The sequence below is a fragment of the Mastomys coucha genome, unplaced genomic scaffold (genome assembly GCF_008632895.1).
Source record: "Mastomys coucha isolate ucsf_1 unplaced genomic scaffold, UCSF_Mcou_1 pScaffold6, whole genome shotgun sequence".
Lineage (NCBI taxonomy): Eukaryota > Metazoa > Chordata > Mammalia > Rodentia > Muridae > Mastomys > Mastomys coucha.
The window spans coordinates 115,511,236-115,531,028 of record NW_022196912.1 but is presented as its reverse complement, the minus strand read 5'-3'; the positions used below and the strand labels follow the sequence as shown (position 1 = coordinate 115,531,028).

The 19,793-nt window shown below is 36.5% G+C and overlaps 1 protein-coding gene across 6 annotated transcripts in view; it reads left to right on the top strand.

The window, feature by feature from the left end:
• Positions 1 to 19,793, top strand: part of Tc2n (tandem C2 domains, nuclear) — a 92,708-nt gene that overhangs the window by 15,592 nt on the left and 57,323 nt on the right. For all 6 annotated transcript variants that reach the window (XM_031356328.1, XM_031356325.1, XM_031356329.1 and 3 more), the window contains 3 exons: positions 2,250 to 2,352; positions 2,541 to 2,654; positions 5,478 to 5,699. In XM_031356328.1, the coding sequence (XP_031212188.1) occupies positions 2,588 to 2,654; positions 5,478 to 5,699 (289 nt within the window). In that variant the 5' untranslated portion in view covers positions 2,250 to 2,352; positions 2,541 to 2,587. The remainder of the gene's footprint in view (positions 1 to 2,249; positions 2,353 to 2,540; positions 2,655 to 5,477; positions 5,700 to 19,793) is intronic.

Sequence of the window (19,793 nt, the reverse complement as noted above, 5' to 3'; positions counted from 1 at the left end):
CAAATCCAGCCCTACAAAGGATAATAGATGGAAAACACCAACATAAGGAACAAAACTATACCCTAGAAAAAGCAAGAAAGTAATCTTTCAACAAACCCACACAACTTAATTCCACCCCTTACAGCAAAAACAACAGGAAGTAACAATTACTTTTTTAATATCTTAATATGAAAATTAATATTACCAACATATCCTAAGCGATTGAAATCCAAAAATATGAGGAATTAGAAAGTTGTTGACTGTCATCCAATGGTCTCTCTAATTTGATAATTGGAGAAATAGGTCCAATATTGTACAATACATATACACTTTCTGCTTGTTTGTACATGACAGTGTCTTGCTGTGTTCAACATAATGGTCTTGAGATCTTGCTTCTCCTATCTCAGCCTCTCTATCAGTAGTATTGTTCATTTCATGTTTTTACACTGTACTATGGTTTTCAGAACAGCTTATATATTTCAAAAGTATTTAAACAAGCAAAAGAAACAGACAATTAACTTGGGAGGTGTCTTGTAAGAGAACAACAAAGAATGAGACTGAATGCTTTGCTTGACTTTGTAACTATTGTATCAAGTTTGAAGAAGAGGACTTTATAAGTTACTCTTTCTCTGAGATGAATGCTTTTCCAAATTATCACAGCTAATGAACCAAATTCTTACCCTCACCTAATGTCTGTGCCACCCTACAAGCAGAACCATTGTTCATTGAAACGGTGAATGACTTTATGGCTAGACCATCTAAATACACACACCATTTCTTAAATGAATGTAACCTGTTCTCTGTGGGCTGAGAATAAAGTCACTCACTCAAGTCAAATAGCTTTGACCATAGCAGGAAGTCTGTATCCAAAAAATCGTGCCTATAATTCATTCCTGGTGCAGCAGAACTGTCAACTCTGAGCTTAGCTAAGATGGAGGTAAAATCCTTTGGTGATGTGAGGGTCATTGAAGTACAGCCTTATTACAATGAAATCCAGTGTCTAAAAATTGTTCTTATTTTGAGCTTGTACCACAGTAAGAGACAAATTTTTAACCTCTACTAAATACAAAACAAACAAACAAACAAACAAAAAGACTATATATTTATGTTCATTAAAAAAATACTAGTGATGCATTATTTCAAAATATACAGTTAATATGTTTGGAGTTATTTAAAATTTATATTGAGAAAAATGTATGTATTTTCCCTATTGCTGTAGACAAACATCTACATAAGTCTGTTCAATTGATTGTTGTTTTATATCAAAGAACTTTTATAATACTCATTTTTATTGTTATAATATTTTATAAATTTTAAAGAATATGATACTAAAAGGTATTGTAGGTATTGAAGGGGGGTTGTCTGGGAGGAGTTGGGGTACTAAAGGGAAACAAGAATGTGATTTAATTCTATTTAAAATATGTTTTTAAATGTTAACAAATTCAGATAAATTGAAATCATGTATCTTTTCTCATCATAATGCAATAAAGTTTAAATCAATAAAAAATAGAAACTGTAGGTGAAACTAGATATAAGATATATTAAATTTTTCATGTCTTGATGTTAAATTTTTATAAGTGATAATGCTATTGAAATTATTTTTAAAAGAGTGCCTTTTAGAAATGTTATAATTTATTTTAGATAGTTTAATACTTTAGCCAGTGAGAACTTCTCAAAAGTTAACTCCTGAGGCCTTCTGTCACATCTTTTAGTGATTATTATTTAATCATTTTTGATTAAATTATGTTTGAAACTTATTTCAAAATAAGCCAAAAGTATAGGGCAAGTTAGAGGTGGAGATAAAATAAGATTCACCCTGAGTTGAAAATTGTTTAATTAAAGTGATTTGGTTATTGTAGGTTCTCTTGTGTGTGTGTTTAAATTTCCCTCAAAAATGTTTAGAATTTAGATAAATGTAAATAGAGTTCCTTGGGAACAAGCACATTGGAATTAGGATAGGAAATTGGACAAAAAATTTGCATGCACTATGTTTCTGATAAGGATAATACGTAATCCGTTTGCAATATGTCTTATTTGTGTACTTGTTCTCTTTTTTACCTCTATATATGTGTGTGTATGTGTGGTGAGTGTGAATGATGCAGTATTTAAGAAATATTTTTCTGTTATTTTAATACTTAGGATTAAGATAATTTATAAAATTTATTTTTTTTAAGTTCTAATTACAAAGGATTTTAGATATCAAAATAATTGATGTAGAAGAAGTGAAAATTTTCTGTTACACTTTTCATGACAGCCATATTTTTTTTCAGGTTTTGCTTGGACATAAACCTAGATGTATGAGATATAAAAGAATATCGAAAAGGGAATTTTTCTTTTTCAAATTGTAACATTGAAATTGTTCATTTAATAATTGTAAGTATACTGTTCTGATAAATTGTAATTCTGATAAAAATTTATAAAATCATAAAGGAGAGTGAAATTGTATCTTTTAAATGTTTTTCTTCAGATCCCTCATGCATTAGAAAGACATAGTATGATTTGCTTAGATATAGCCAGTAGCATTAACCATGATGATTTTGTGCTTTCTCTTTTACAAATAGGTTGATAACAAAATTGGAAGTCTACTAGTCATTAGAAATTGAAAATAATGGCAGCAGAATTTATAAAGAGTTGTTGTAGAGGATGTCTCTATGGTGAAAAGGAAAAGCACAAGGGTGAGTATTGTTTTGATTTTGGTAAACACTTAGTCCTTCCTTGCCATTTTATAATGTATGAATAAATTAGGAATATTTTCTGACTTTGAAGGGAAGGCGAAAAGGGAAAACATACTAGATCATTATTTTAGAAACTCCTTTGGACCCTGAAGTATAGTGGAGAGATTGATTAAATCAAACCATGAGCCAACCCTGGACATCACTATAAAGAAGATAGCATTTGCCATGGAGCCTGAATAGGACTTAGCAAGCTGGTGGGAAGAAGAAAGTATGGAAATCTAAGAGTTCGACATAGGCAGGTGAAGGAATTAAAGTCAAGGTAAGGAGAGATGTATGCATAGGGAACAGTAAGTTCTGACAAATGTTTTGATGCAAATAAAGGCAACTTCCACTTTATGTGCAGTACATTAAAAATACCTTATGAATAAATTATCATTGTGCTAGCTAATTTTATGTTAACTTGACACAAGTTTGAGTTATTTGGGAAGAGGGAACCTTGAGAAATTGCCCCTATAAGATTTCCTGTAGATAATCTTTTTGTGCATTTTTTGATTGATTATTGATGTATATGTATAGGGGGAGGGTACCTTAGTGTGGGTAGTCCTAGTGAGCCTGTGTGCTATAAGAAATCAGGCTCAGAAAGCCAATATGCAGCATTGTCCATGGCTTCTCTTTTAGTTCCCCACCTCAAATTTCTGCCCTGAGTTCCCTTGATGGTGGACTACAAGCTATAAGGTGAAATAAACCCTTTCCTCCTTAAGTTGATTTGGTCATATGAAAACCTCAAGACAGACACTGAAGAAGAAACTCATAACTTTATCAAGTCTTGCATTTATGAAGATTTCTAGTCTAGCTATTTCCTTTTATATTGTATAGTTTCTTATCGCTCCAGGGTTAAGATTAGAACTTTATTTTTCCTCTGGCACTTTTATTTCTTGTAGGATAGAACTTAATATGTATTTAGAAATCAAGTTTTATTACTCCATTTTATGATGCCAATAATACAGTACCTCTGTTATTATTGGATAAGAGGTTTATTTTGACTTCCAGTTCTGAAGGTCAAAGGTGATGATTTTTGTTGTTGTTGTTGGCAGTATCCTGAGGCAGTGCAGAGTATCATTTGATAGAAAAATGGGAATGAGTACATGTAACTTGGTTTTTCTCTGTCTCCTACAAAGCCACCATCATTCAATCATGGATTCTCTACCCTCTCAAAAGATATTAATCCCAAAGGCCCTACATCTAAAAACATGATTTGGTTTAAGTTTCCATAGAGAATTTTACATTCTTTAGAGTGGGCATTGTGGGTTAATACCCTTATAGTAGAGATTAAATATCAACACATGGGGATACACTTAAACCTTTATCCAGTCCATAGCCGAACGTTTTTTTTTTTTTTACATTAAAACATTCCACAAATTCCTGTAGTATAGTAGTTGTACTTCTATTCATTCTGCAGACAATACTACTATATATAAAGATCAGCTATTCTTTTACACCTTATCTTAGGTTGTATATACAATTATATATATATACTATTTCAGAGAAAGATAAAATAGTCTATAGAAGCTCAGGCAGAGGCAGTTGCTAATTTGATATTTAGTCAGAATTCATTTTATTTAGTGATTTGGTGGAGAGTTTTATAGACTTGAAGATTTTTGGCTTCTCAGAATTATGTGTTTGAGACTCAGGTTTACCCATAAAATTGACAAAAATTGCTTTGTTTATAGCATTTTAAGATGACTGAATTTTGTTTTTTTTTTTTACTTGAAGATACTACTTATTTAATTGTGAAATAAACTTGCTTTCCATCAATGAACTTTTATGGAAATGACTTTTAAGAACTTCTTTTCCCATTCTAAAATGATAATGTGTTTTGACAATAACATTAATTGATCAAATCTTGGTTGACCAAGATTAATGTAGATTCCAGAAGAGGTTGTTAGAACTCAAGATTAGCTTGAATCAGGATGTTTTTCTAAAATTATTTTAAGAAGGCCCAGCAGTCACCAAACCCAGACACTATTTTGGATGTCAAGAAGTGCTTGCTGACAGGAGCCTGATATAGCTGTCTCCTGGCAGGCGCTGCCAGAGTCTCACAAATAGAGGTGGATGCTCACAACCAATCATTGGACTGAACACGGGTTCCCCAATGGAGGAGTTAGAGAAAGTACTGAAGGAGCTGAAGGGTTTTGCAACCCTATAGGAAGAAAAACAATATCAACTAACCAGGCTCCCTCCACTCTCCAGAGTTCCCAGGGACTAACCCACAAACCAAAGAGTGTACACATGGAGGGACCCATGGCTCCAGCTGCATATATAGCAGAGGATGGCCTTGTTGGGCATCAGTGGGAGGAGAGACCTTTGGTTCTGTGAAGACTGGATTCTCCAATGTAGGGGAATGCCAGGGCAGGGAGGCAGGGATGGATGGCTGGGTGGGAGAACACCCTCATAGAAGCAGGGGGAGGGGGATGAGTTAGAGGGGGGACAGGAAAAGGGGATAACATTTGAAATGTAAATAAAGAAAATATCCAATAATAATAATAATAATAATAAAAGGCCCAGGTGACACATACTGCTTTTTCTAGCATTCAAGAAGCAGAAGCAAATAGCAGATTCAATCAGATCTCTGTGAATTCTAGGCAAGTGTGGTCTACAAAGTAGTTTCCAGGCCAGCTAAGATACATAGTAAGACCTTGTCTCAAGATAAAACAAAATAATAAAGTGATTTAAAAGTTCCAGCCATTCTGAGTTTAGATTATTACATATAATCTATGTGCATAATTGTGACTTCTTTCTGATTTTCTCTTCTTTTGAATGCAGTTTCTGTGGAAAGAGACTTTAAAGCATCAGCCTCAAATAGCCCAAATACTATTGGTGTACCTCCACTGACTTCTGTTTTAGTAAAGCCCCAAGTTGGCTGTAATGAGGATTATTTGCTTTCCAAATTACCATGTGATGGTAAAGAAGTACAATTTGTGGTTCCCAGGTTCAAATTATCTTATATTCAGCCTAGGACGCAAGGAACTCCTTCACATCTGGAAGGTAAACAAAATATCAGGATTTAAAAGTCAACCATTTAAATGTTATTAAAATTATTTTTTGCTTTTTTATATCTTTCACACAAAATTTATACAACTATTTATAGTTTGAGTTTTATAAGTTATTTTCTGTAGAACAGTTTAATGAATAGTATTTTTGAAATATCCCATTGTAAAAACTGGTAATAATATAAAATAGCACATTTACATATAGCTTGCCTTAAAATGATTTATTTTTACTTGTATATATGGATGGATATGTCTATGTCTGTGTATGCCACTTACATTTTGATGCTTATGGAGGCCAGAAGGAAGTACTGGGATCTCCTGGAGCCAGAGTTACAAGTGGTTATGAGTTGCCAGTGTGGATGCTGGGGACTGAACTTGAATCCCTGGAAGAACAGCCAGTGCTTTTACCTATTGACATATCTCCAGATCCTCCAGAAAGAAAAAAGTAAAATAATTTAATCAGTAAATAACGACACAGAAATAGTTTACTCACTATTTTCTAAAATTTGGTACAGTTAAAACAGGAAAAATTTCAAGCATATAAAGGAGTTGAAAAAAGGAATACTTTTATATCTAAAACTTAATTTGTCCCATTAACATTTGTTATACTTTTTTTTTTATCATTAATCTATGTAACTCCATCCTTCTGTCCAACATTAGCCCTGTTTTTGGCAGGGAATAGGTGAAACATTTAAGAATGAATTGAAGCTAATAATATATTCCTTCTAAATACTTGTACATATTATTTATTTGAAGTTTACCAATCTATTAACCTTATTTTAACTTATATCTTAAGTAAATGTACTTTCCAAAACTACTTTTGAATTTTGTGTGTATTTGTTGAGTTTCAAATATGTTATGTGTTCGATATTGATAAATATATATAATAGTATAGTTCAAACCCACATCAAGATACATATTACTTGTTCTCATATATTTTTTCTGTTTCTTCTTCTTTCTCTTTTGTAATTCTGATTATATACATTTTGACCTTTTGATATTATTCTATATATCTCTGAGACTGTTATTTTTTTCCTCAATAACTTTTCTTTGAGTTTGTAAATAATTGGCCCATTTTCAAATTCATGATCTCTCATTTGTCATCTTTATTCTACTCTTAAGTTTATCTCCTGAATATTTTATTCTATACATTGCATATTAGAATTTGTGTTTGGCTCTTTTTTGTATACTTACTTTCTCACTTGCAATTTACCATTATATTATTGTAAAAGAATTTTCTTTTATGGCTTTTAGCTAGTTATAGTGGTATATATATATTAATTTCAATATCTAGATTTACGTTCTGGCAGTTATACTTTTCCCCTTGGAAATGGATTGCATTACTTTGTATGTGGACTAATTTGGGGTTATAGTCTGGATATTTAATGATATTATAGAGACTCTGGATTTGGTCACATTTGACAAGTCTTATTTTTCCTTTCCATCCATTCCTGTTTCCTTCTAGACTTATAACATGGTTGAACATAAATAAAAAATTCTGCCTTTTATGGCAACTCTTGTTTTTTGGTTCAGAAATTAGCCCGATATTTGATGAGATTTGAGAATTTCTCATTTCCAGGACACTTTTCACCACATCTCTGCTTGTTGGGAACACTGCTCTCTAGTTTGTCTGCCAGTCTGCGATTTGAGTTTTGTATATTCTGCATAGTGTTGGCTTTGGCTTACACTGAAACTAAAAGTTACCTGATAAAATTAAGAAATATATAGCAATATATGATAGGTCTTCTTTTGTTCTTTTAATGTACTTACTGGAAAGCAAATTGAATTTTGAATTACACAGGTAAAAGATTTGCTTAACTTATAAATTATAGGCTCATTGAGGATGTTCTAAGATATACTCAAGAAAGTCCTCTTTGAACCCAATCATAGAAGTCAAATACATGAATATTTGTATGTATACTTGAGTAATGGAACGTGATGGAGGAGGCAATTCTGAGACAGCAGAGCACTATCAATAATAACTAAAACCGTTAAGTATTAGACATTTGTTTTGTCCCATTGTTTATGAGCTAATGGGGCTGATTACATCTGTCCCTTACTAGTCCCTTACTGTACTGACAACAGATTTTATCATTAAAAAAACTTTTAAATCAATGCCTACCTATCTATCCACTAAAGATGATTGATATTGTGGCTTAAAATTTTTTAGTTACGTTTTTAAAAGGGTAAGGTATTGTGTAGTATTACATTCAGTGGTTTTTTATTAGATATTTTCCTTATTACATTCAGTTTTGTAGCATATTAGTTTAGTAAACCAAGAGAAATTCCAGTTGAACCTTAGATATAATTGTGTACTGTGTAAAGGAAAAATTGAATTCTTTAATGATTTAATTGTATGAAAGAAAAATGAAATGAGAATATTCTTACATTTTAGGGCTAGCTAAAAAAGTAATGAGCCATCTTTGATGGTACTGAGGATCTTTAGTAATCAAAATAATAATAACTACAATAACTTTATTATATATTTATATAAAATTTTATTTATGTTATATATTAATATATTTATTACATGCTATATATAAATAAAATGCATTTTATTTATATTACATAAATATATCATTTAAAATTATATATTATATAAAATATATTTATAATATCATAATAATGATGAATAAATAATGCCCTTAAGATCATTGCTATTTTTTTGCCATAAATGAAGATTTATAGCAACATTTTGTTTATGTGCTAAATGATTCAAGTGTTAGTTTATAAGATAAATAAGTAATGGCTCTTAGACCTCACAACTTTTCAGAATTTCTCAGCTCTGTACTATAGTTGGATTGTGCACAGTGTTAACTGAATTAGAGTGAAGATAAAATTTCCTCTGATATTTTCTTTTCTGAACTCAATGTAAATCATTTGTTTTATCATTTAACTTAATTTAGAAAATACTAGTTTAAACTGTAGGTTTAATTTTAAGTAGGGCAAAGTAGGACAGTGAATTAAAGATGACAATACTTTAAACTTTTTAAAAATAGGGTTTTTTTTGTGTGTGTACAATGTATGTGTGCATGTATACATGTGCACCTCTTTGTGGAGGTCAGAGGTTGACACTAGTTGTCTTCTATTGCTTTCCATCCTATTTTTGAGGCATTGTCTTTCTCTGAGCCCAGGCAATGCTCTGGAAATCCTCCTGTCTCTCTTCTTTCAGAGCTAGGATGTGTCTATGTTGGCACAGACAAGTGCCAACATAATTGGTTTTTATGTGAGTGGTGGAGACCTAGATTCAAGCCCTCCTGTATGTATGGCAGGCATTTACTGACTAAGCTATCTCCTCAACCCTTAAATTTAAACCTTTAAAAAAATACAGGCATGTATATGGGTAGATGCATGTGTGGAGTTCAGAAGATGACCTATGGTGACATTATCAGGAACACCATCTGTATTAGTACCTAATTTGTGCTACATAAATCTACAGATGCACTGACACACACACACACACACACACACACACACACACAGCCTTTATATTTTAATATACCTTAAACAGCTCAATGGCTTGGATACTTCCTAACCTCCACATGGCTGATCCAGCCCCCTCCAATATCCCTGAGTTATTACTTACTAAAAATCTAAACTCCATCTTTGCTGCCCTAGACCCAGAAGTTCAGTCCTCTTGCACCACAATCCCCAGCACCTATCTGCACCTCTCAGGCATGATGTTGCCTGAACAGTATTTTTTTTTTCTAGACAGGATTTCTCTGTATAGCTCTGGCTGTCCTGGAACTCACTCTGTAGACCAGGCTGGTCTCAAACTCAGAAATCTGCCTGCCTCTGCCTCCCAAGTGCTGGGATTAAAGGCATGTGCCACCACTGCCCACTGGACAGTATTTTTTTTTTTTTGTCTGCTGATGAATTAGGGCAGTTCGTCCCCAGTGGCTTCCTTGCCACAATTGAAGCAACTCCATATGGAGATTATGATGCTCAGTATCTTCCTTGAAATGTGAAGGGAGTACTGTCAGGAGCAGACATACTGCCTAGTCAAAAATTCTATTCATAATGAAATGATTTTTAAATGCCATAGCCTGTGGATTTCTGATGCTTTTAAAGACTGACTATATGTTATATATCTGAACTGTTAAACCTTGACTACTCTTAGATATTTCTATTTGAATAATATTGAAAACACCTTATTATAATTAAATAAGAGTCTAATACAACCATGAGTTTATTGGCTGGCCCTTAACTTGCGTTACGTAATCATCCTAAACAGTTTGTGATAGCACCTATTAGAAGGATTGTTTCTAAGCCATCTACTCTTAAATGAGTTGCATAAACACAATACCTATCTGAGAGTAACAATATTAGTTTCAAATATTGTATCAATATACAAAAATATATACCAATGAAAACCTTAAACCCATATCAATATATAAATTCTCTACCAATGTAAGAAAATATAACTTCAGTTCTGCATCACAATTTAGAGATTTCTACCAATGTAAGATTATGGCTATAAAATGCTTTGTTTAATAATAAATTTAGTAATCTGTTCTCATATATCTTTTTTTTGAAGTATTACTATATCACCCTTTTTAATTTTAACCCCCTTCCCTTTACCTAAGGAAGGATAGAGAAGAGGAAAGGAGAGACAGAACTCTCCAAGTCTAAACTCCTTATTTAGTTTCTTCTCTGACCAAAATTATGAGCATTTCCAAATTATCCCTTAAAATGACAACCTATCTATAATTTCTAAAATAACCATAACCAGACACTCAAACCCAAGGAATAGGATGAGGACTCTCAATGGCTTCTTCCTGCTGTATAGGGGCAACATATATGTATATGTATATGTATATGTATATGTATATGTATATGTATATGTTTGGGAAGGGATAGAAAAATTGGAAAAATCAGTTAGACTTAACAAAGCTAGCTTTAGTATCTGTTATTCAGTCTCTGTATATTTAGAAGTTTCAGGGAATTAGTGAAGTTCTGACTGGATCCGTCTGAAAGATTGGATGAACCAAGTTCATCAGGAATTAGCAGCTGTTCTTGAAGCTGTTCTGGAATCAAGTCTCTGGAAACAGCATCAGGTGAGGCAGAATCAGGCAGAGAGCTGGAACAGCAGGTCTTTTCAGCATTCCTGAGAATGAATCTGGTCAGAGTGCATCTTGGTGTTTCATTCTGCAATATGAATCTTATTACCAAAGTTTTAGTACTATAAAGAAATTTGTATGGATTGTGCAAGGCACACAGATCAGTTAAGGATGAATTTTTGCTCCTTGTTTGAACACGTGAAAGACAACTATGTTTTTTAAAGAGTTAATTTGATCAATAGCTAATTGCAATAAGTCTAACTTCATGCCATCTGAAGGATGGCATGATGAATCTCAAGGATTCCATAACCAACAAGATTTATTGTCTAATTTTTAGCTGAAGTTTTGGCTTGAGACGTTTGTATGTCTAAGCCAGTTTCAGGGCTGTTCCCACATGGAGGGATCAGCATAACATGTTACCTGTCCTGTTTGGTCTTGAATTTTTCTTTTCTGTCTGTAGTCCAGATTTCCAGGGAGTTTTCCCAACTCATATCTTATCCTTATCACTTTGGAAGGGGTCCAAAGCCTCTTCTTCTCTTCTGTTATCACAGATTCAGGCCTCTCTCCACAGTAGCATGGCCTTGGTCCAGCACCCTGGATCATCAACAGCAGATAGACTCAATTTAGCAGCCTTCTTTTTCTTTAGGCCTGCTCTATTTTGACTTCTCTCATAGAGTATTTGTAATACTGAAACCATCAAATTTATAACCATTTGTATTTTGATAATTAAGACAATTCTAAGCAATCAAAGCAATCCAAACAATTATTATTATCCATTGAGGATAATAGCTTTTGGGTTAGGAATGGGGAGTCCACTTGGTGCAGACCTGTGGAGGCTTTGTTCATGCTGCCACAGTTTGTACATATGTGCATTGGTCTTGCTCTGTTTAGAATGCCTTCTTCTCCTGGTATCCTCCATCACCCCTGGATCTTATCCTCTTTCTGCATCTTCTTCTGCAGAGTTCCCCAAAACCTCAGAGGAGGGGTTTGATAGAGACATCCCATTTAGGGCTGAGTGTTCCAAAATCTCTGACTCTCTGCATATTATCCAACTGTGGGTTTCTGTATTTGTTTCCATCTGTTGTAGGAAGACAATTTTCTGATGATTACTGAGCAAGGCACTGATCTGTCAGTGTAGGAGATTGTCATTAGGAGTCATTTTATTGCTACTTTCCTTTAACAGAACAGTAATATTTGATTTTCACTGAGGTCCCTGGCCTATCTCATCTCAGGTTTTTGACCACACAGTTTCAGATATGGACTCCGTCTCATGGATGTTGATTGATTATTCCCACAGGCTTTTTAACCACTATTGCACCAGCATATCTTGCAGGCGGGTCATCATTGTAGAGCACATGGTTTGTAGCTGTTTGGTGTTTACTTTTCTTCTTTGATAGCATGCAGAGTACTTTCCAGTACCATTAACACTACTTTATAGGGTAAAGGCACTATGTGGGCATCAACTCATTTTATCCATGGTCACTGAGTTGTGTAGGTGTTTTCAGCAATAAGTCCTTACCATAAATTTGTGGAGAGCAACCAATAGCCTGGGTTGTTTGGGGATTCTCATGGAACTCCTTTGGCCAACAACTTGATTAGATGTAACCCATTTCTGGTACTGGAAGCTTTATTTGGTGATAAGTAATGTCCAACTTGGACTCTATCTCCTCATTATTTGGCAATTCCATTTAGATCACCTTCATATATGTATATATTTTAGGAAGCTTTTTACTGTTTTAGGTTTCCATATGATTTTTCAAATGGTCCTTAGTTTTAGCTGTCCCTTCTTGTATTCCCTTCTTCTCTTCCCGTTTGATCCTCCCATTCCAGCTGCCTCATCTACCCATAGCTATCTATTCTACTTCCCCTTCCTAGGGAGATTTATCCCTCCTGCCTCCTCCCTTACTCTCTACCCAACCTCTGTGGCTTATTCAGATTGTAGCTTGCTTATCAATGACTTAACAGATAACATTCACATATAAGTGGATGCATACCATATTTGTCTTTCTGGGTTTGAGTTACCTCACTCAGGAAGATTTTGTTCTAGTTCCATTCATTTATCTGTGAGTTTCTTTTTTTCCCCCCCAAGACAGGGTTTCTCTGTATAGCCAGGCTGGCCTCGAACTCAGAAATCCGCCTGCCTCTGCCTCCCAAGTGCTGGGTTTAAAGGTGTGTGCCACCACTGCCCAGTTATCTGTGAATTTCATTTCATCTTTTTAATTGATTATTTATTTATATTATAAATGTTGTCCCCCTTCCCAGTTGCCCCTCTGCAAACCCCCTATCCTCTCCCCTCCCCCTGTCTCTATGAGGGTGCTTTCCAAACCTCCCATCTATTCCTACCTCAGCACCCTAGAGTTCCTCTACCTTGGGTCATTGAGTCTCCACAGGAATGAGGGACTCCCCTCCCAGTGATGCCTGATAAGGACATCCTCTGCTACATATCCAGCTGGAGCCATGGGTCCTCCCACTATGTGTACTTTTTGGTTGGTAGTTTAGTCCTTGAGAACTTTGAGGGGTCTGGTTGGTTGATATTGTTATTCTTCCTATGGGGTTGCAAACCCCTTCTGCTCCTTCAATCCTTGCCCTAACTACTTCTTTGGAGTCCCTGAACTCAGTCCAATGTTTGGCTGCAAGCATCTGGATTTGTATTGGTCAGGCTCTGGCAGAGCCTCTCAGGGGCAGCTATACCAGGCTCCTGTCAGCAAATGCTTCTTGGCTTCAGCAATAGTGTCTGGGTTTGGTGTCTGCAGATGGGATAATCCCCTAGGTGGTGCAGTCTCTGGATGGCCTTTCCTTCAGTCTCTGCTCTACTCTTTTTTCCCTGCATTTCCTTTTGACAGGAAGAATTCTGGATTAACATTTTTGAAGTGGATGGGTGGCCCCATTTCTCAACTGGGGGCTGTGTCTGTCCACTGAATATGATCTCTACAGTTCTATCTCTGCTTTGTTCTGTGCATTTGGTGTTTTAATTATTATATGATGGGAGGAATTTCTTTTCTGGTCCCATCTGTTTGGTGTTCCGTAGGCTTCTTGTATGTTTATGGGCATCTCTTTCTTTAGATAGGGAAGTTTTCTTCTATAATGTTGTTGAAGATATTTGCTGGCCCTTTGAATTGGGAGTCTTCACTCTCTTCTATACCTATTATTCTTACTTTTCTCCCTCTTCTTCTTGAGATTATTTTCTTCCCCCTTCTGAGAATGACTGTAGCATCCATACTTCGGTGGTTTTTGGTATTTTCTTGAACTGTTGTTTCAGTGTCTTCTCTGGTATCTTCTATGCCTGAGATTCTAGCTTCTATCTCTGTTTTCTGTTGGTGATGCTTGCATTTGTGACTCCTGATCTCTTTCCTAGGTTTTCTATCCCCAGGGTTGTCTACCTTTGTGTTTTCTTTAATGTTTCTATTTCCATTTTTAAATCCTGGATAGTTTTGTTCAGTTCTTTCAACTGTTTTGGTTGTATTTTCTTGTAATCTTTAAGGGATTTTTGTGTTTCCTTTTTAAGGACTTCTAGCTGTTTACCTGTGTTCTCCTGTATTTCCTTAAGTAGTTATTTATGTCCTTTTTAACATCCTCTATCATATTCATGATATGGGATTTTAGATATGAATCTTGCCTTTCAAATGTGTTCGGGTATCTGAAAGTGCTTGGTGTGGTGGGGGAACTGTGTTCTAATGTTGTCAAGTAGCATTGGTTTCTGTTGTTTATGCTCTTGTGCTTGCCTCTTGCCACCTGTTTATCTCTAGTGCTAACTGGCCTTGCTGTCTCTGACTGGAGCTTGTCCCTCCTGTGAGCCTGGTTGTGACAGAACTCCTGTCTCTGTGAACCTGTGAGTCTGTGATCCTGAGATCCTGAGATCCTGAGATCCTGGGTATGGCAGTGTTCCTGGGAGTCAACCTGCCTCTGGTATTCTGAGATCCTGATGTGTTTGAGCTCCTGAGATTCTGTTGTGTCAGAGTTTCTGGGAGTCAGGCTCTCTCTAAGTGTGGCAGGAGTGGGTGGAGAGCCAGAGCTGTGGGTCTGCTCCAGGCATAGGTGCAAGCTGGAAGGAATATGTGTGTCTGGCTGGGTGGTGGTCACAGTTACGATGCTTGTTGAGGCAGATGTTGTGGCCTCAACTGTGATCTTGGGTGTTTCAGAGCTCCAGGGATCCTGGGTGTGTCATATCTCCTGGGAGTCAACCTTCCTTCTCTATTTCTGTGATCCTGTGATCCTGGGTGAGTCAGAGTAGTTGGGAGTCAAGCTTCCTCTGGGTGTTATAGGAATGAATGGGGAGACAGTGCCCCAAGTCTGCTCAGAGCACAGTTTCAAACAGGAAGGGACCTGTGCCTCTGGCTGGGCAGGGGTTCCTGAGTTCCTGGATCCCAGGGCTCCCAGGTATGCCAGGTGTTAGTTGGGGCAGATGTGGTTGCCTCACCTGTGATCCTGGGTGTCATTTCATCTTTTTATAACAATCTTTTTAAAATTTTATGATAATATAATTTATAATACTCCATTGCATAAATATACCACCTACCACATTCTCTTTATCCATTCTTCTGTTGATGAACATCTAAGCTAGTTGAGTCCAATTTTAGACTGTTATGAATAGAGCAACAATGAAACATGGTTGAAAAAGTATTTCTGAAGTAGGATAAAGCATGTTTTGAGTATATATCCAAGAGTGGTATAGATGGATCTTGAAGTAAACAGATTTCCATCTTTCTGAAAAACTGCCACCATGATTTCCATTGTGCCTGTACAAGGTCACATTTGACCACCAATAGATGAGTGTTCCTCATACTCCACAGCCACACCAGCATGAGCTGTTATTTTTTTATTGATAGTGGCCATTTTAATTGGTGTAAAATGAAATCTCAAAGTAATTTTGATTTGTATTTCCTTGATGACTAAAGATGTTGAACATTAAGTGCTTCTCAGCTATTTGGGTTTCTTCTTTTGAGAATTCTCAGTTTAGATATGTACTCCGTGTCTTAATTGAGTTATTTGTTTTCTTGATGCCTAATTTCTTGAGTTTATTATGTATTTTGGATACTAGCCCCCTTTCAGATGTGTAGTTGTTAAAAATATATTTTTCTATTCTGTAGCTCATTGCTTTGTCCAAATACTGTGCATTTTTTTCTGTAAAGAAGCTTTTCAGTTTCTCGAAATCAATCTCTCTGTCTCTCCCTCTCTCTCTCTCTCTCTCTCCCTCCCTCCCTCCCTCCCCCCTCCTCTTTCTTTCTCTCTTATCTTTAATCTTTTCTTACAGTCTAGTCATTAGCCCCATCCTGTTCTGCTCTCTGGCAGTTCCTTATCCCATTACTTCTCTCCCATCTCCAAGAGGATGTCCCCTCCCTCATACACACCCAGCCAGGCCTCCCCATTCCCTGAGGCCTCAAGTCTCTCAAGGGTTAGGTGCTTCTTCTCTCACTGAGGCTAGACTAGGTGGTCTTCTTCTGTATATGTGTTGAGGGCCTCATACCAGCTAGTGTATGCTGCCTGTTTGGTGCCTCTTTGTCTGAGAGATTTCATGGGTCAAGGTTAATTGAGACAACTAGTCTCTTATGGGGACGACTACAACTAGTCGTCCTCCTCAGCTTCTTCTAGCCTTTCCCTAATTCAACCACAGAAGTCCCTGGCTTCTGCCCATTGGTTGGGTGTAAGTATATGCTTCTGTCTCAGTCAGCTGCTTGTTCAGCCTCTCAGAGGACAGCCATGCTAGGCTCTTGTCTGTAAGTACATCGTAGCATCAGTAATAGTGTCAGGTGTTGTAGCCTCCCTTTTAGATGGGTCCCACTTTGGACCAGTCACTGTACCTCCTTTCCCTCAGTCTTTTCTCCATTTTTTGTCCCTGAAATTCATTTAGACAGGGACAATTCTGAGTCAATATTTGACTGTGGGATGGCAACCCATCCTTTCACTTGATGCCTTGTCTTTCTACTGGAGGTAGATTCTACAAGTTCCCTCTCCCCACTGTTGGGCATTTCATCTAAGGTCCTTCCCTTTGAGTCCTGAGATTCTCTCACCTCCTGCATCTCTAGTACATTCTAGTGGGTCCCCCACCTCCCACTTCCTGAGGTTGTATATTTATATTTATTCTGCGGGCCCTTGTGCCTTCACTCCTGGTAGTCCCCCCAATACCTGTTCATGTTACCCCTTTCCCCTGCTCCCCCTCCCCTTTCCACCCAGTTACCTCCCTCCCTCTGTCTTTTGGTTTCTTCTCCCAACCTAATGGAATTGAACTAGGACTCACTTGGACTCTTTGGCTTGTTAATTCTTTTTGAGTTCTGTGGATTGTATCCTGGGTATTTTATACTTTTTTGACTAATATCCACTTATTAGACAGTACATACCTTGCATTTCCTTTTGGGTCTGAGTTACCTCACTCAGGATGATATTTTCTAGTTCCATCCATTTGCATGCAAAACTCATGATGTCTTCATTCTTAATAGCTGAATAGTATTCCATTGTGTAAATGAATCATATTTTCTGTTTTTATTCTTCCTTTGTGGGACATCTGGGTTGCTACCAGCTTCTGGCTATCACAAATAAGTCTGCTATGAACATAGTGGAACTTGTGGCATGGTGGGTACATTCTTCAGTTGAGGGACATGTAGGTTGTTTGCAGTTTCTGACTACTAGGAATAAAGCTGCTATAAGCATAGTTGAGCAAGTGTCTTTGTAGGATGGTGGGACATCTTTTGGGTATATGCCCAGGAGTGGTATAACTGAGTCTTGAGGTAGAACTATTCCCAGTTTTCTGAGAAGCCACCAAATTGATTTCCAAAGTTCTATGAGTTTGCACTCCTACCAGCAATGCAGAAGTGTTCCCCTTGTTCCACATCTGGACAGCATGTGCTGTCACCTGAGTTTTTGATCTTAGCCATTATGATAGATGTAAGATGGAACCTCAGAGTTGTTTTGATTTACATTTCTCTGATGAATGAAGACTTTGAACATTTCTTTAAGTGCTTCTCAGCCATTTGCTGTTCCTCTGTCGAGAATTCTGTTTAGTTCTGTACCCCATTTTTTATTGGGTTATTTGGGTTGTTGTTATCTAACTTCTTGAGTTCTTTGTAAATTTTGGATATTTTGCCTCTGTCAGATGCAGGGTGGTGAAGATCCTTTCCCAATCTGTAGACTACCAATTTGTCCTATTTATAGTGTTCTTTGCCTTACAGAAGCTTTTCAGTTTCATAAGGACCCATTTATCAATTGTTGATCTTAGAGTCTGAGCTCTAAGATCTGTTCTGTTTAGGAATGTGTCTCCTGTACCAATGTGTTCAAGGATGTCTCCCACTTTCTTTTCTGTGAGATTTAGTGCATCTGCTTTTATGTTGAGGTCCTTGATTCACATGGATTTGTGTTTTGTTCAGGGTGATAAATTTGGATCTATTTGCATCCTTCTATATGCAGACATCCAGTAGTTAAGCACCAGTTTTTGAAGATGCTTTCATTTCTCTCTTGTATGATTTTGGCTTATTCAAAACTCAAGTGTCCATAGGTGTGTGGGCTTTTTTCTTGGTATTCAATTCTATTCTGTTAGTCAACCTGTCTGTTTCTATACCAATACCATAAAGTTTTTAATCACTCTAGTATTAGCTCTGTATTCTCTTTACTTGAGGTCAGTGATGCTGATTCCTCCTGAGGTTCTTTTATTATTCAGAATTGTTTTGGCTATTCTGGCTTTACTATTCCTTCATATGAAGTTAAGATAAAGTAGGCTTCATCCGAGGATGTAGGGCTGGTTCAATATATGAAAATCCTTCAATGCAATCCACCATATAACCAAACTGAAATAAAAAAAAAACACATGATTATCTCATTAGATGCTGAAAAAGTCTTTGATAAAATCCAATACTCCTCCATGTTAAAGGTTTTAGAGAAATCAGTGTGATACAGGGCACATACCTAAACATAATAAAAGCAATATACAGTAAGCCAATAGCCAACATCAAAGTAAATAGAAGAGAACCTAAAGCATTTTCACTAAAGTCAGGAACAAGACAAGGCTTCCCACTCTATATCTTGAATATAGTACTCAAAATTCTAGCCAGAGCAGTGAGATAACTAAAGAAGATCAAGAAGATATAAATTATAAAGGAAAATATTAAAGTATTGCTATTTGCAGATGATAAGATAGTATATATAAGCGATTCCAAGAATTCTACTAAAGAATTCCTACAACTGATAAACGCCTTTAGCTTAGTGGCTGGATGCAAAATTAACCCAAAGAAATTATTAGTTTTCTTTATATAACTGATAAATGGGCTGAGTAAGAAATTAGGGAAACAACACCCTTTGGCATAGCCATGAATAATATAAAATATCTTGGTATAATTTTAACTGAGCAAGTGAAAGATCTGTATGATAAGAATTTCAAGTCCCCAAAGAAAGAAATTCAAGAAGGTATCAGAAGATGGAAAGATCTCACATGTTCATGGATATGTAGGATTAATAGTGTGAAAATGGCCATCTTCCCAAAAGCAATCTATAGATTCATTGCAATCCCCATCAAAATTCCAATTTTTTATTAGATATTTTCTTTATTTACATGTCAGATGATTTCTCCTTTCCCAGTTTCCCCTCCAAAAAACAAACAAACAAAAACAAGAAGAACAAAGCCCTGTTGCCTCCACCCTCCCCATGCTTGCCACCTCACCCTCTCTCACTTAATGGCCCTGGCATTCCCCTACACTGGGGTACAGAATCTTCACAGGGCCAAGGGCCTCTCCTCCCATTGGTGATCGACTTTGTAATCCTCTACTATACACATGCTGCCAGAGCAATCAGTCCTACCACGTATACTCCTTGGTTGGTGGTTGAATCCCTGGGAGTTCTGAGGGTACTAGTTAGTTCATATTGTTGTTCGTCCTAATAGGCTGCAAACCCTTCAGTTCCTTTAGTCCTTTTTCTAACTTCTTCACTGGGGACCCTGTACTCCGTTCAATGGATGGCTGTGAGTCTCTATGTCTGTAGTAGTCAGGTACTGTCAGAGCCTCTCAGGAGATAGCTATATCAGGCTGGATTGTCCTTCCTTCAGTCTC